General features: G+C 50.0%; 2 protein-coding genes across 14 annotated transcripts in view; one reads left to right on the top strand and one right to left on the bottom strand.

The window, feature by feature from the left end:
• OGG1 (8-oxoguanine DNA glycosylase) overlaps positions 1 to 13,357 on the top strand; it is a 13,510-nt gene extending 153 nt beyond the window's left edge. The window contains exons 1-8 of one of the 10 annotated variants that reach the window (XM_077116638.1): positions 1 to 359; positions 713 to 960; positions 1,572 to 1,751; positions 3,163 to 3,344; positions 4,130 to 4,280; positions 4,430 to 4,479; positions 4,756 to 4,845; positions 12,812 to 13,357. In XM_077116638.1, coding sequence (XP_076972753.1) covers positions 67 to 359; positions 713 to 960; positions 1,572 to 1,751; positions 3,163 to 3,344; positions 4,130 to 4,280; positions 4,430 to 4,479; positions 4,756 to 4,845 — 1,194 coding nt within the window. In that variant the 5' untranslated portion in view covers positions 1 to 66 and the 3' untranslated portion in view covers positions 12,812 to 13,357. Of the gene's footprint in view, positions 360 to 712; positions 961 to 1,571; positions 1,752 to 3,162; positions 3,345 to 4,129; positions 4,281 to 4,429; positions 4,486 to 4,744; positions 5,087 to 6,561; positions 12,751 to 12,808 lie in introns of those variants that run through there. The other 9 variants (XM_077116639.1, XM_077116637.1, XR_013157791.1 and 6 more) reach the window with 9 other exon arrangements.
• On the bottom strand, positions 4,979 to 15,433 carry CAMK1 (calcium/calmodulin dependent protein kinase I). Of its 4 annotated transcripts, XM_077116635.1 has the most exons (12): positions 15,117 to 15,250; positions 13,087 to 13,201; positions 11,085 to 11,216; positions 9,851 to 9,925; positions 9,588 to 9,726; positions 8,650 to 8,776; positions 8,480 to 8,555; positions 7,682 to 7,794; positions 7,039 to 7,117; positions 6,852 to 6,939; positions 5,407 to 5,524; positions 5,087 to 5,297 (listed from the first exon to the last, which is right to left on the bottom strand). In XM_077116635.1, the coding sequence occupies exons 1-12, from the start codon at positions 15,175 to 15,177 to the stop codon at positions 5,215 to 5,217; spliced, it is 1,206 nt and encodes a 401-aa protein (XP_076972750.1). In that variant the 5' UTR covers positions 15,178 to 15,250; the 3' UTR covers positions 5,087 to 5,214. The 4 variants fall into 4 exon arrangements, with proteins under 4 accessions (XP_076972747.1, XP_076972749.1, XP_076972748.1 ...); XM_077116632.1 differs by having other exon boundaries at positions 4,979 to 5,524; positions 15,117 to 15,254; XM_077116634.1 differs by lacking the exon at positions 15,117 to 15,250 and adding an exon at positions 15,026 to 15,115 and having other exon boundaries at positions 4,979 to 5,524.

The raw sequence follows: 15,433 nt of genomic DNA, 5'->3' as shown, positions 1-15,433 counted from the left end.
AGAGTGGAAGAGGCGGGACTTTGGTGACTTGCAAGGGGCAGGACCCGCAGGCAGAGAAAAAATTAAATGAAACTTGGCTGGGCCTTGAATAAACTGAAATTAAGGGGCCAAGTCTCGGTGGGCGATGCCCTGAAGGGCGTGGTCTTGTACAAGCTAGATTTTTGGGCGGTGAAGTGCTCTAGCTCTGAGTGGGCGTGGCCATTGGGGGCGGGGTCTTGTTTGGAGATGTCCTGCTTTCTTCTGCCCAGTAGCATGAGGCATCGTACACTGGCCTCCAGCCCGGCCCTCTGGGCCCCTATCCCCTGCCCACGTTCTGAACTGCGCTTGGATCTGGTTCTGGCTTCTGGACAGTCCTTCCGGTGAGTGACCGCACTTGGGAGGACGCTGCCCTGGGACCCTCAGTCCTGGCTCCTCAGCACTGCCTCCCTGGGGTGCAATGCCCTGGTGGGGGTGATGGAAGAAATCTCAGGGTACCAAAGAGGAAACTGAGGCCCAGGTGGCCTGCTACCTCCTTTATAAAGTAGAGGCAATAGACCTTCTGTGCAGTGTTGTTGTGAGGATCAAGCAACATAACTAATGTAAAACAAAGCACTTTTATTTTGTAATGAGTAAATTGGTTTTGTAAACGGAGCCGATGTAGGATGGGAGGGACCCCAAAGGGTGCAGGAAGGGAAATGGAGTACAAAGAGCTGCTGTGTACCTGGGGACTTAGGTGGAGGGAGCAAAGTCCTGCACACTGGAGTGGCGTGCTGGCAGACCAAGTATGGACACTGACCCAGACGGAGAGAGAGCTCTATTGCACTGTGTACCGAGGGGACAAGGGCCAGACTGGCAGGCCCACAGTAGATGAGCTGCAGGCCCTACACCAGTACTTCCAGCTGGACATCAGCCTGGCTCAACTGTATCACCATTGGGATTCCGTGGACTCCCACTTCCAACTGGTGGCTCGAAAATTCCAAGGTGAGTACAGAGTTTGGGGCAAGGGTTAGGATTCTTGTTCTTTGGTTGTTAATTTTCTGTAATTTGGTCTCCCTTTCTATAAAATGGAAATTATACCTACCTCATAGTGTCTTATGAGGGTGAAAGGAGTTAATACATGTAAAATGCTTAGTATAGTACCTGGCACATAATAACTATTATTAATACTATTACTAGCAATAGTAATAATACTGTTACTACTGTTGTTAGTATTGTGCTGATCACCATAGTGGAATGACAAGGATATAGAGCCAAATTCTGCTGTGTGACCTGGGGCAGTTTTCTCATCCATCCTGCGAATACTTACAGAACATATGCTGTGTGAATGGGGATATGGCCTTGAATAAAAACAGGCACAAGTCCCTGCCCTCATGATGCTTACAATATGACTTCTTCATCTGTGAAATGGGAGGATAACCCTACCTCCCAAGATGCTATGAAGAATGAGAGATCTGCCTGGTGTTGCTTTAACAATACTGTCTTTCATTCTCCTGAGGCTCCCCTGAACCCTTGGTGCCTAGGATCTGAGGGTGGGAGGATGCCACTCCTGACAGTAGGTGTTTCTCCTACCCCCTTGCCTTTCTGGCCCCAAGGTGTGCGGCTCCTGCGACAGGACCCAGTTGAGTGCCTTTTCTCCTTCATCTGCTCCTCAAACAACAACATTGCCCGCATCACTGGCATGGTAGAGCGGCTCTGCCAGGCCTTCGGACCTCGACTCATTCAGCTGGATGAGGTCACCTACCATGGCTTCCCCAGCTTGCAGGCCCTAGCTGGTGAGTGGGTGGGTCCCCCGCCCCCCCAAATCCCCAACAGCTTTCAGGTTCTGTTCAGTTATCCCCTGGTCACCATCTCCCATCACAAAGCTTCGTGCGTTTCCAAACACTGCATCAAACACAATCTCCCTGCCTGCTCTGAACAGCCCAAATTATACCTCATCCTCTCTATCTATCTCTGAAATGTCAGCACCTCATTAGCCTGTGCTTTTTGCCCCATGTGTGTGTTCCATGTCTTCCCAGAAAAACAGCTGCCAACATCTATATACAGTTCACAGTAGTATAAGTGTTAAGTATAGGGGCTCTAGAGACAGACTGCCTAGGTTTGAATCCCAGCCTTGCCATTTGCCTTGCACCTGTGTGACCTTGGGTTTCTTCACCTATGTAATGGGATAATAATAGCACCTCCCTACCAGAGTTGTTATGAGGGCTGATGAAAGGGATGTCCATACTGAACCTTGCACAGTATTTGGCACACAAGAAATAAGCAGAAAATTCAAGCTGCTGTCTCTGCAGTGAACCCAACAGTTCTGCATCCAAGAACATACCTGTTCTTCACAGCAGCCCTGCGAGGCAAGTATTGTGCAGAGGCAAGTATATCAGTTGACAGATGTAAGAACCAAGCAAGGGGAAGTGCTTGGGGACTGCATGGCAAGAAGACACCCTGCCTCAAGTAAAGAGAATGTTTTGGGATCTAGAAACTGAGTCTTGAGTCAGCTCCCAGCTTAGTGGTTATAAGACCTCAAGGAATTCATTCACCTTCCCAAGCGTCTATCAAGTTGTTTGTAGAATGGGCGATAAGAGTTTCTATCTAGAAGTGTTTTGAAGGAATATCAAACAGTTGTGAGGCCGTGTAGTATAATGGGCTAAAAGCACAGGCATTGGCATCCCAGGCCTGCTTACAAATCCCATCCCGTGTGTCCTTTCTGGAGCAAGTTACTTAACCTCTTCTAAGCTCTCCTTTTCTCTGTAAAATGGGAAAAACAGCAGTACTATCCTTAGGGTCCTTGAGAAAAGTTACTGTGATAAAACACCTAAAGTACTTTGCCACCCAGCTCTTGATCATAGACACAGTTGCTGTTATTATGGCCGTTATTTTAGGTCATGGATGTGAAAACTCCAAAGGGGAAGAATCTCAACCGAGAGGCTCCTCTGGGGCAGTGAGGCCTCCTCAGTCCCTGCTCTGAGCCCAACACACTGCAGGTGCTCAGAAAACATTTGTAAAGTGGCAGACCCCAGGTTTTCATCCTTTCCTTTGCACAAACAAGTGCCTTCTGTTTCCCAGGGTGGGGGGTGGAAGTGGGGGTGGGAAGGCTCTTAGAAAAGGCCTTCTGTTGGGGTAGAGGCCTCACACCCTAGCCTGATGACATGAGGATGCCTGACTCCTGCTCTCCTCCCCACTCCCTTGCAGGTCCCAAAGTAGAGGCCCACCTCAGGAAGCTAGGTCTGGGATACCGTGCCCGATACGTGAGTGCCAGTGCCCGAGCCATCCTGGAAGAACTGGGTGGGCTGTCCTGGCTGCAGCAACTACGTGAGGCCCCCTATAAGGAGGCCCATAAAGCCCTCTGTGCCCTGCCTGGGGTGGGTACCAAGGTAAGGCCTAAGGGGGTGGGAACTGCCCTTGCTGCCCACACTGAGTAGGAGATGAGGCTTGGCTTCTCGAGGAAGATCAGGAAAGAAGGGTAGAAGCTGATGTTTTCTTAGAGAAAAAGGCAGAGTGAGAGAGGGTATAAAGGACATTCCCCTTTGAATGCATTTTTAGAAAGACCATCTGTTCAGCACATATGTCTGCTACTGTATGTATGCAGAACGTTCTGGAAGGAATCATAGGAAACCTAATCATGGTTATCTTTGGAGAGACAAATGGGGAGGTGTTTCTACTTTACATCTTGTTCATTTCTTGGAATGTATATATACTTTAAAAACTTTTTGTTTAATGTCAGCAGGGAAATCTAGCAGTAAGATGATTTGGAAATTGGCATTTGTTATTTTCTTCTTCATTTTTCTCTGTAGTTTAAACAATGAATTTTTATTTTTTAAAAAAGCATTTTTTTTAATAGGCTGTGAACACTGGCCTAACAAAATCTTAGTTCTGCATCTACCTAGCTGTACGGCTGTGGTCCATTCACTTTGCCTTTGAGACCCTCAGTTTTCTTGTCTGTAAAATGGACTTGGTAATAGCCTCTTCCATAGGTGTTCATTCAGTAGCAGCTCTCATCATAGCTATTTTAAAAAATATTGATAGTTTATAGAGGTTGAGAACATACAATAATAATTACCTCAAAGAGGAAGAGGAAGCAGCTGGCCTTAGGGCTAGAAGCAGGATACTGGCTGGATCTGCCATTCCACCACGGTAGCTCACTCTGTGTCTGTCAAAGGTGGCTGACTGCATCTGCCTGATGGCCCTAGACAAGCCCCAGGCCGTGCCCGTGGACATCCATGTGTGGCAGATTGCCCAACGTGACTATGACTGGCACCCCACAAGGACCCAGGCCAAGGGTCCAAGCCCTCAGGCCAACAAGGAACTAGGTGAGGAGAGAGCTTGGGGTGCTGGGGCTGGCAGTGGAGCTGAGGTGGTATAAACTTCTCACCCTCCTGGTCACCTTTGCCTAAACCCCATGTCCTCTGTGGTGGGGAAGCAAGAGTTAATTCATTTAGCCTCATCACATCTGGTTTAGGAAACTTTTTCCGAACCTTGTGGGGACCTTATGCTGGCTGGGCCCAAGCGGTGAGTATACCCAAGCTCCTTCATTCTCCAGCCATTAACCCAGACCCTGTAGGAGTTCTCCCCCAGCCCTGACCCAGTGGACCCTTCCGCCACCACTGCCACCATACCAGGTGATGCTGAAAGACTTTCTAACCTCCTCCAGCCCGAAACCCCAGGAGTTGTGTACCCACCTCCCAAGAGATTCTTGTTGGCCCCAGCCCTGCTCCCCATGAACTCCTCTACCCTCCCACACCACCGTCATTTCCTCATACAAACTCCTGCCCACTCTCCCCACAGGTGCTGTTCAGTGCTGACCTACGCCAGTCCCATTATACTCAGGAGCCACCAGCAAAGCGCCGAAAGGAGTCCAAAGGGCCAGAAGGCTAGGTGGGGACACTGGACAAAGGATTCCTTGCCATCTTCCACTTCTTTCTCTCTTCTGCACCAACTCTCATATTAGAACAGGGCTCCCTGCAGTTTACTCAGTGGCCAGGCACCCCCAAATCAAGCAGTCAGTTTGTACAAGGTTCAGGTAGGGGCTGTCTGGGAAGACAGAGCTACCTGTAGTTTTATCCTCTTCCCTTTATTATAAGAAGGAACAATAAAATAGAAACATTTGTATGGAAAATATGATGGAGGAGAGGTAGGAAAGGGTCTGGGGACGGGGCAGGACAGGGTAACCCCAGTTCCGGGAGGGAGGACAGGCTGCCTCCCAGCCCCTCCCATGCCAGGGATCCTGATGCTGGCTCCAGGGCCTTAGAGCTGGGGGGACAACGTGGACGGCAGGTCTGAGCCTGGCTCCACACAGCAGTCGCGACAGCAGCAGCCAGCCGCCGGCCCTAGCACGGGAAGAGAGGACAGCATTAGTTGAAAGGACAGACCCTCCATTCTGGCCTGGGAGCCTCCGTGTGGACCATCCCTGCTGCCCTGCAGAGCCGCAGTCCTCACCCCCAGCTGCTGGGACGAGCAGCTCCCCGTGGCTCGCCGTCTGTCCATGCCCCTCCTGGCTGGTGCCCAGTTGCAGCTTTCTCATATGCCGCACCACGGCTGTGGCATTGAAGGCTTGCTGTGGGGAGAGAGAAGAGGGGAACTTTAAAAGGAATGTGGGGCACGGGGTAGGAGCTAGTGGCGGGCTCCTTGCAGTGGTGCTGTTTTCATTCAGGTGTTATTTATTGATCCCCTAAAATCCAGAAACCTCAACAAAGTTCTCCTATTACATATTTACACACACATACAAACATATTTATAGAACTGTATATATAAATGTACATGTATATAACTTTACATATAATTCATATTTATATGTAAGAGCAAACATATATAGAATTAGGTATCAGGCACAATTCTAACTACTTTGATAATCCATTTAATCCTCACAAAACTCTTAGGGATTTTTCAGTTTCACAGAAGGAAACTGAGGCACAGAGAATTTAAGTAACTTACCCAGGAGTATGCATGTGTACATGTGTATAGATCATTCTCTATTCAGTATAGCCACCTAGATGTCCCACAGCCATTCATATTCTCCATGTCCAGAACTAAAATCATCCCCCACGACCTGTTTCTGCCCCTGGGATCTCCACTCAGTCATGGTACCACAGCCACCCTGTTCCCAGCCACATACTTGGTCCAGCTTTGACATCTCATCTCTCCCCTCCATCCATTCCATCATCACATCTTACTGAGTTGACATCCTAAATGACTCCTGCAACCACCACTGTTTTCTATCCCTATTGCTCCTGCTCTGACCCTCACCATCTCCTGCTTGCATCTCTGCCGTTGCCTTCTGATGAGTCTCCCAGTCCTCCCTACATGCCACTCACTGCATCCTGAGAACCCTTTCTAAAGGGCAAATTCCTGCTTAAAATCTTCCTGGGAATTCTCAGTGCCCCTGGGAGCAAGTTAAGGTCCTGAATAGCCTGGCCCTGCCATTCTCTTCATCCTCTGGTCTTGCCCCTCATCCTGCTAAGGCCCTCCAGTCCAGCTAGGTTTAGCACTCAACACTTCCCTAAATGACCAGACTCTCTCTTGCCCTTTGCATACCAGCTTCTTCTGCCTCAGCCCTTATTCTTCTGGCTGGGCTAATTCCTGTTCAATTATCAGGTCAGATCTTACCATCACCATCTTTATGACCCTTCCTGGACCTGTGACGCTGTATTAGATACCTCCTTAAGAATAAAAGACCACTCTCCTTCTCAACTTGGAGATCATGGACTTTCTCTGGAATAGGGTAGGTTTCAGGGAGCATTTGTTGAGTGAATGAATGATGTCCTTGAATAAGCATCGCTGAGCAGTTACTGTGACTCCATTTTGGTGCTATATGATGTGTGAGCTGAGGCCTTGATGGGGATGTCCAGGGAAGCTGGAACCCAGTACTAGGGATGTGGTCTCACCTTCCACTTGCTCTTGGCAAAGTTCTTCTTAATCTGCTCGCTCACCGACTGGTGGATATTCTTATCTAGAGCCGTATCCCCTGCAATCCTAGGATGGGGTATGTAGGGGGTCCCTGTGAGAGGCAGAGGCAGGCAGTGGGGGTGTCCCCAGACCCCAATCCAGCCTGCAGCTTGTGGGAGCTCTTACCATGGGTGCTGCAAGGCCTGCTCACAGGTGAACCTCTTCTCTGGATCCTTCTCCATCAAGTGCCGAATGAAGTCTTTGGCTAAACCCCCAAAACAAGGTAAAGACAGAGACAGGGTGGCAGTGCCTCGGCACCCACAAGACAGAACCCACCCCCTTGGGTCTGGCCTGGCAGTAAAGAAAGACAGGAGGCCAGACTTGTCCATCCAGTCCACCCATGCTGTGCCTCTTCTCTAAGCTACCACCCCCACCCCCAAGCCTTCCAGCTCTCTCCTTTCTCCAGTAGGAAAAAGTTCTTTAACGAGGATCTACTCAGCGTAGTCACACTATATGTAAAGGATAACAGTTGCACAGTTTTGTTTCCTGATAGGGGGCATAAAAGAAGGGAAAATTTTTGTGGTGGCATTTTAAGCATTAAAAAGTCAGTAGGGATAGGTATTTTAAAAAACAAAAAACATGTTTAAATAATGAAAGAACAAATGCCTGCAGATTTCTCAGACTGGGACATAGGCAGAGGGAAGCACCAGAGGGTAGGGAGCGGTACTCTCACTCCTGAAGACAGCTCTTAATCGGGCTGGGGAGTCTGACAGGTAAAAGACAGCAGGGAGACCCGGAAGGCAGAGGAGGAAGGCAAAGCCCAAGATACCAGAATCAGAGATGTCGTCCCAGTAAGGAGAGTCAAACTCGTACTCGGCCTTCAAAATCTGTTCAAAGAGTTTGGCATCATTCTCGTCATAGAAGGGGGGATAACCGCAGAGCCTGGGCAGGAAGAAACTCGTTCTCATTTCACTTTCAGTGCAGCTGCTGGCTCCAGGATGGAGCTTTGAGGCAATCCCCAGGGTCAGGCAGGCCCCACAGGAAAGACTATCCCCCTTTTACAAAGGGGAAACCACCCTTCTCTGCCTTTCTCACTCCTGACTAGCTATAGTCGCCTTCTTTTTCTGCTCTTTGAACGTGGCACAATTTTTCTCACCCCAGGGCCTTTGCACTTGCTGTTTCCTCTGCCTAAACTATACTTCCCCCAGATCTCAGATGGCTGGCTCCCTCACTTCATTCAGGATGTCATTCAAATGTCATCCCCTCAGAGAGGTCTTCTGTGAACCAATTTAAAGTGGTATCCATTCCCTGCTCTATTTTTCTTCAAAGCATTTTTTCTACCTGATATGGTATTATAGATTAATTTGATTGTTTACTCTCTGTTTCCTCTACTAACATATCAGCTTCCTGAGGACAGGCACTTTTCTTTTGTTCTCTACCAAATCTCCACTGCTTAGCTCAGTTCCTGCAACATAGGTACTCAATAAATATCTATTGAATGAAGTAGCTAAGTAGTTAATAGATGTAAATCTGGAGGGGAGGAAGAAAGGACAGAGGGAAGGAAGAGAGAAAAAGGGAGAGGACAAGTCTGGAGCCATTTTCCAGCAGTGGTCAAGCCCCCACTCACAGGATGTAGGCGATGACCCCAATGGACCAGCAATCCACTGCCTTGCTGTAGGGCTTCTGGGCCAAGACCTCAGGAGCTATGAAAGGGAGAGGACATGGTGGTGACAAACTTCTGCCCTGCAGCATCTGGTTCCGGCCCCACTCCCAGCCCCAGCCCAGGGCCCTCCGCACCCACGTATCCCGGGGTCCCACAGGCCGTGGAGAGCACACTGCCAGGGTCCTCCATCTTGGAGAGGCCGAAGTCGGAGATCATGATCTTGGAGTCTTCATCCAGGCTGTAGTACAGTAGATTCTCAGGCTTGGTGGGCAGGAGGGAGGGGAAGGGGCAGTCAGAGGTGGCCAGAGGCCATCAAAACATCTGCATCCTCAAGCATTTACTGGGATACAAGGGGCTCCCGCAAATCCACTGTGGCTTCATAGCTGCCATCTTGGCTAGAGGCACAAGAAACTCAAGGAAGTTCTCAAGGAGGTTAAATGTTCTAGAAAGGACCAGGTCTGAGGAGGTAGGGGAGGGAGTTTTCCATAAACCTCAGGTGTATATTCTGAAGCCTTAAATAATTTTTGAGTACCTGTGCCAGACCCTATTTTGGTGCTTGCTTTCATTTTATCCTTACCACATTCCTGCCAGGCCAGTGTGAATAATCCCATTTTACAGATACAGAAACTGAGTTAAAGTAACCTACTCAAAAACCCACAGTTATGAGGTAGCAAGGCCAGAATTCAAAGCCAAATCTGTTTGACCTCATCACTCTTCTGGACCAGAATAAAATGAACTATGAAATGTGAACCCCATCATTATCTCTGAGTAGTAGGATTTCAGGGACTTCTGGCTTTCTTCTTTATGCTTTGCTGTCCCATCGAAGTTTTTACAAAAAGCAAATGGAACTCATTATCAGAAAAAGACACAAACTGTTTGGATAAAATAACAGCACACTTCACTTTGTGTCTGTTTGAGTGTCCTAACTGGAAGGAGGCAGTTTAGAGACTACAAGGTCCATTTTGCAGATTGAGGCTCAGTGAGAGGGCAAGAATTGCCCAGGTTCACACCGTGAGTGTGCTGAGGCCCCACCCCTGGGTGCCCCAACTCCCCACACAGCCTCATACCCCACCTTGAGATCTCGGTGTACGATGCCCAGATCGTGCAGATACTTCACGGCGTCAAGCACCTGGAAGATGAGGCGGCTGGCATCCCGCTCAGTGTAGAAGCCTTTTTCCACAATGCGGTCAAACAGCTCCCCACCAGATACCCTGCAGCCGGGGACAGGGCAGTCTGGTCAAAGGAGTGGGGTTGGAGAGAACAAGCTCCCCAGTCGAGGGGGTGGGGACAGCAGAGAGAGAGGATTGAGGAAGGGGCAGAGACTGGGCTACTCACAGCTGCATGATGAGGTAGAGGTGGCCCCCACTCTCATAGATGTCATCCAGGGCTACGATGTTGGGGTGCTTGATCCTGGAAGCAGAAATGAGGTGGTGCAGAGCTGAGGACAGCTCAGCCACCTCACCACCCCCACTTCCCACCACCTGCAAACCCGGGCAGAACAAACCCAAAAGGAAAAGCTGATTTATGGTGACTTGTTATAATATATTGAAAGACAGGAGAGCAGAGGGGTAAACACTGGGCTCTGGCATGGGACAAACATGGTCCAAAGCCTGCTTCTACCATGCACCATTTGGCAGCAAAGTCTTTTTGCTTCATAGCACTGATCACTATGTGAATTTTTTAAATTTTCCGTGTTTTCAAGTTTGTTGGCGTCCCCACCAAAACATCAGCACCACTAGACCAGGGACTTTATCTTGCTCACCACTGTTCCTCCAGCACCTGGCACAGTGGGCGCTCAATAATATTTGCTAAATTGAATGTAACCTCCTTAAGTCTCAGTTTCCTCTCCTATAAACTGAAACCCTTTATAGTACTTTGCTCAAAACGTTGGGTTGAAGATCCCATGAGATAATGTAGGTAAAGGTGCTTGGCACCATGCCTGGCATACAGTAAACACTCAATAAATGAGTCAGTGATGGTGATTTATCTTGATGAGGCACAACCTTGGGCAAATTCCTTGCCCTCTTTGGGCCTCAATCTCCTCCCTTGGAAAATGGAAATGATCATTTCTTCCCTGCTCACCTCTTTGCCCAGGGTGGCTGGAAGGCTCAAGTGGGAGACTAGAGATAAAGATTATAAGCTTTCCAGTGAGGGCCAGGAGGTTTTTACATCGGCATGAGCATTTCCTATGGCAGTTGGTTGCTGGTTTAGTCGGGGTCAGCAGACAGGCATGCTTAAACTTACTAAGTGGCTTTAATTTGGGGGCGGGAACATGAGATAGGTCTAGAGATAATACCAGCTGAGATATGTGGTTCAAGCCATGTTTAAGGATTGACCTTTAGACCTAATTGAACAGATTAAACCACTGTAAATAAGTACTTATATCTCAGTCACAGCTGCCATGTTAGCTATTGGGCCAGGCACTTGAAATAAAGGACCTCTAATACTCCCTACAATCATGCCAATTGGGTATTATTACCCCCATTTTAGAAATTAGCAACTTGAGGAGAGGGGTGGGAGGCTCACAACAGGGTCAACCCAGGGCAGGAACAGACTGTGATCCACGTACTTGTGCAGCACAGCAATCTCATTCTCCATGCTGCCCTCCTTCCCCTCCAGGGCCTTCTTGGCAATGCATTTGATGGCCACCAGCTTCTGAGTCCTCTTATCTTCTGCCAGGATAACCTCAGAGAAGGCACCCCTGCAGGGAGAGGGGATTCACGAGGTGGAGAACTGGAACCCTAGCTTTCCTCCAGCCTCTCCTCCATCTCCTAGGGTTTTATGTGACCACTTCTGGACCAAGGAGGTAGGCCAAGCCCCCCACCCCCAATCCCACTCCCAGGCTTCAAGGTTGGATACAGGAGCCAGGCCTGGCCAATAAGAGTAGTCTGTCCCCTGGCCACAGCAGTTGGGTCATATGATGCAAACCAGGTTACCAACATTTTTGAGAACAAGGCACTCTTTCCTGCTAAGCTGGTAGGATATAAGCCTGGAGCTAATGGCAGTTATCTTTGCTACCACTTTGTGAGAACCTACTTAAGAATGAGGCCAAGACAAAGGACATCAGAGCTGATAAACAGCCAAGGACAAGTTCCTAATAACATCATGTGAGTCTCTGGATCCAGCCATGCCTGAAGTCTACCACTGGGTTTTTGGATTATATGCACTACTGATTCATTCCTTTTTCTGCTGGAGCCAATTTGAGTCCTGGCTATTTAACATGATTTAGAACCTTGAAAAACCATCAGCATCACCTAGGAGCCTTTTAGAACTGCAGAATTTCAGAGCACCCCCATCCCCTAGACATACTAAATCATATTCTGTAGTTTAACAAGATCCTCTGGTGCTTTGTATACACATTAAAGTTTGAGAAGCAATGCTGTAGAATGGGCTTTTAGAAAAGAACAAAGAAACCCATTTTCACTGAAGTCCACTGTTTAAGGAGGGTTTACTAGGGTGTTCTTTCTACAGCTGTTTGTTGCTGTTTGCATCTCTGATGGTGAGATTTCAGATCACCAGGAATAACTAGTGACTACAGTAGTCTTTTTTTTCCCCTTTACGTGGGCAGGCACTGGAAATCAAACCCGAGTCTCCAGCATAGCAGGGGAGAATTCTGCCACTGAGCCACCATGGCCTGCCCTACTATAATAGGAATCACTGGTTCCAGTCTTATCCCTGTCCAATTTACTTTCCATGCTGTGGCCAGAGTGACTGTCCTGAATTGCAAATTTGTCAAAAAGTCCTAAATTTCTTCCTGTGTTCCATGGGATAAAGTCCAGGCTCCACAGCCTGCCTTTCAGGGCCATGCATGACCCATTATCCTCCCTTCCCCAACCTCTGATTTTAAGTCCCACCAGACTCATTACCTCTTTCCACACATTCATGTCTCCAAGATTTTGCTTACTCTGTCTTTCTCCCTGGAATGCGTCCTCCCTCTCAGACAGGTGCATTTCTACCCATCCTTCAGTGCCCAACAACAATGCCCCCCTCCTTCAGAAAGTTTTCCTACACGCAGAAGCTGCAGCTCTCTCTGTTGTCTACAAAGTCCTCAGTCCGGACCTTAACTGAAGCACAGCACACACCCTGTTGTTATTTTCCCTGGATCTGTCTCTCCAACATGTCTTGGATCAAGTTGATGGGCAGAGACCCGATTTGAGCTATTTCTAGATTACCAGCACCAAGAATAGAGCCATGCCCAGCCTCAGTTCCTAAGCCTAGGCTGGGGACCCCCAGCTCTTAGCAGCAAGCCAGATAAGCTGGTCCCTTCATTCTCCTTCGCTTCCTTCTCTTCAGCAGGAACCTAGAACTTTGGCAAGAGCATCCCCTGTCCCACTGCACTGATAGCCAGAAGTGAAAAGCTGGAGCCAGCCTGGGCCACCATGAGACCACCACAGGGCCTGGGCTATAGAAAACAGGAAGCAGTGAAAGTGACCAGAGGGAAGCACCACACTGGACCCAGCCTCCCCAGCCATCCAGACCCAGGATTGGGTAACTCCCCAGCCCCTCCCTCCAGATCAGCTCAGGGACAGCACCCTCTTCTCTCCTGCCCTGAGACTTGAGAGGTCACTCACGTGCCAAGAACATCACGGAAGTCATAAATGTCCCGAATGTTCTCTGCCTGCTTCCAACTGGGGCCTTCCAGTGCCCCCGGCATGGCCCACTGCTCCCCGGCCACAGCCAGGGCTCCTGGGAAGGAAAATGAGGAAGGAGACTCAATGGGGATAGTCTTCTCTCTGGGAACTTACTGGGGGCCTCACTCAAACATTCAACATGCAATTTATTCATTCCCCAGTCATTTGTTCATTCAACAACATCCATTCAGTAAATCCTTATAACTAAAGGAAAGTCTTGGTGGCAGCAAAACTCTTCACTCAACAAAGTCACTCATTCATTCATTTATTCAGCCAACCTCCCAGTTTCTTCCTCTCCAAATGGAAACACCCAGGGGACTCTGACCTCTGGAAGGACAACAGAGAAGACTCCAGAGGTGCTTGTGGAAGAGCTCAGCCCTGGACGACCCCTATTCCCAGAACCAGTGATGCCCCAGCCCCACCCTGGGAATTGCTGGGATGCTTCCTCTCCCTTCTCCCACACCCTGGCCTCTCGGAAATCAGGTTTCCGCCAGCCTGGGCTTCCAGCAATATCTCAGCCACGTTTTTAAATAGCTCCTTCTGCACTGTTACCAGGGCAACAGCAGCCACAGCTGGAGCTCCTACTACCCTCTCTTCCTCTTGACTCCCCATCTGGGTCCCAGCAACCTAAGAAATGGTCCCACTCAGCCTGTCTTCTCCTAGGCCCGTCTCACCCTGATTCAGCCTGGACCTTCACCAGCTGAGGCCTCTGTCTCAGTGAGCAGAGGAGTGTGAAAGTTTTCTCTCCATTTATCAGATGGAAAATAGGAAGACCGAGTTTGGAGAATGGGTAGGGGCTGGATCCAAAGTTGCCCAAATGAGACCCAGTTGGGACCCCAGCTCAGACTGCTGAGGACAAAGGACAGGAGAGGCCTACAGAAGCTCAGCTGGTCCTTCCAATTTGCAGCCTGGCTGGGAGTGATTTGGAGAACACAGCCTCCCAACTCTACCCCAGGCCTGCAGACTCCAGTGTGCTGTGAGCTCTCAGGGAGGGCACTTTCCCTGTCTGTTCCTCTGCAGGAGAATGAAGGGCAAGGTACCCCTGGTGTGAGATCCCATCCCTTGGGTGGCACCCTGTTCCCAGGGAGGCCCTGACCCCCTATTGCAGGGGCAGAAATTTCTCTAGGAAAATTGGCTTTATTGTGGGTTCTAAAGACAGTCTTAAGCCCACCTGGAGACCTGGAAAATAAGACACTTACAATGCCACGCACATCCCTGCACCCAGACTCCCTCCACAAAACCCCATCCACACCACTGAACCCAAACACCTGCCCCCAAACCCAGCATCCTGCCTCAAACTGCCTGTCACCTAATCATACACATACACCCAGACATGAGAACACATCACACACACACACAGCCTCCCCCTTGCCCCCACCCCAGCATTCTTATACCTGAGCACCTGCCTGTCCATCCAAACATCCCTCACCCGTGTCCCCACCCTGACCTTCTCACATCCCTAAACACCTGACCCTCTCATGTCTACACACACCTGGTCCATAAGACACCTGGACACACGCACACACCTGAACACCAGACACCCCCATTTCTCCCACATCCTACACCCTCCAGCTTCTGTATGCCACACTCTAGAAACTCCTATACCCCAAACAGAACCCCAATTCCTTATGCACCTATCTCTAAACATCCTCAGAACACAACTCTGAATGACTACCCTTAGAGCCAGATACTCTACTCCCTAGCACATATAGCAGCTGGACACAAGTCTATACCAAAAACCACACAGATTCCCAGACATCCCCACCTATAACGGTCCGTTTACACACCAACACAACGCCCCCACCACCACCACATGTCTGATGCATACACCTGTGCTGTGACATTAGTGCACTCCAGCACGGCCCCCACGTATATATACCTCCAGGTGCCCAAGCCCAGGTACAGGGGCACACACACACACGCAGCTAGAACTCCGCCTGACGTTCCTCTGTTTCCCACCAGCTACCCACCGCGGCTGCCTGGCACCTGCTGGGCCTGGGGACAGAGGTGAAGGAGAAGGGCCCTGCCCATCCAGGGTTGAGTCCGCCCCGGGCACCCCCTCGCATCCCTGACGGAGGGCACCCAGCTGCACCGGGGTCCCGCTGCCCCGCCTGAGTGCCTAGCGGCCACCAGCGGAACTGCTCCGGGTCGTCGGCCGTACCTGCGGCTGCCCCGCCGCGGGGCTGGCTGGGAGGCCCGAGGTGGCTGGCGTCGTGCTCCGGCCACCGTCCGCCGCCGCTGTGCGCCTGGCGCCGCCGGCCGCTCTCTCGCAGGGTCTGCGCTCGGC

The sequence above is a fragment of the Tamandua tetradactyla genome, chromosome 9 (genome assembly GCF_023851605.1).
Source record: "Tamandua tetradactyla isolate mTamTet1 chromosome 9, mTamTet1.pri, whole genome shotgun sequence".
NCBI classification, from domain to species: Eukaryota; Metazoa; Chordata; class Mammalia; order Pilosa; family Myrmecophagidae; genus Tamandua; species Tamandua tetradactyla.
Note: the sequence above shows the minus strand (reverse complement) of the source record. Positions and strands in the feature narration are given on the sequence as shown.

Excerpts from the sequence above, each read along its gene's own strand:
- CAMK1 (XM_077116632.1), bottom strand. The coding sequence starts at position 15,177 with ATGGGCAGGGCCCTTCTCCTTCACCTCTGTCCCCAGGCCCAGCAGGTG. Across the intron at positions 8,556-8,649 it reads TGGGACCCCGGGATACGTGG|CTCCTGAGGTCTTGGCCCAG; the intron begins GTGCGGAGGGCC and ends TCCCTTTCATAG. Across the intron at positions 7,795-8,479 it reads GGGGTCATCGCCTACATCCT|GCTCTGCGGTTATCCCCCCT; the intron begins GTGAGTGGGGGC and ends CTTCCTGCCCAG.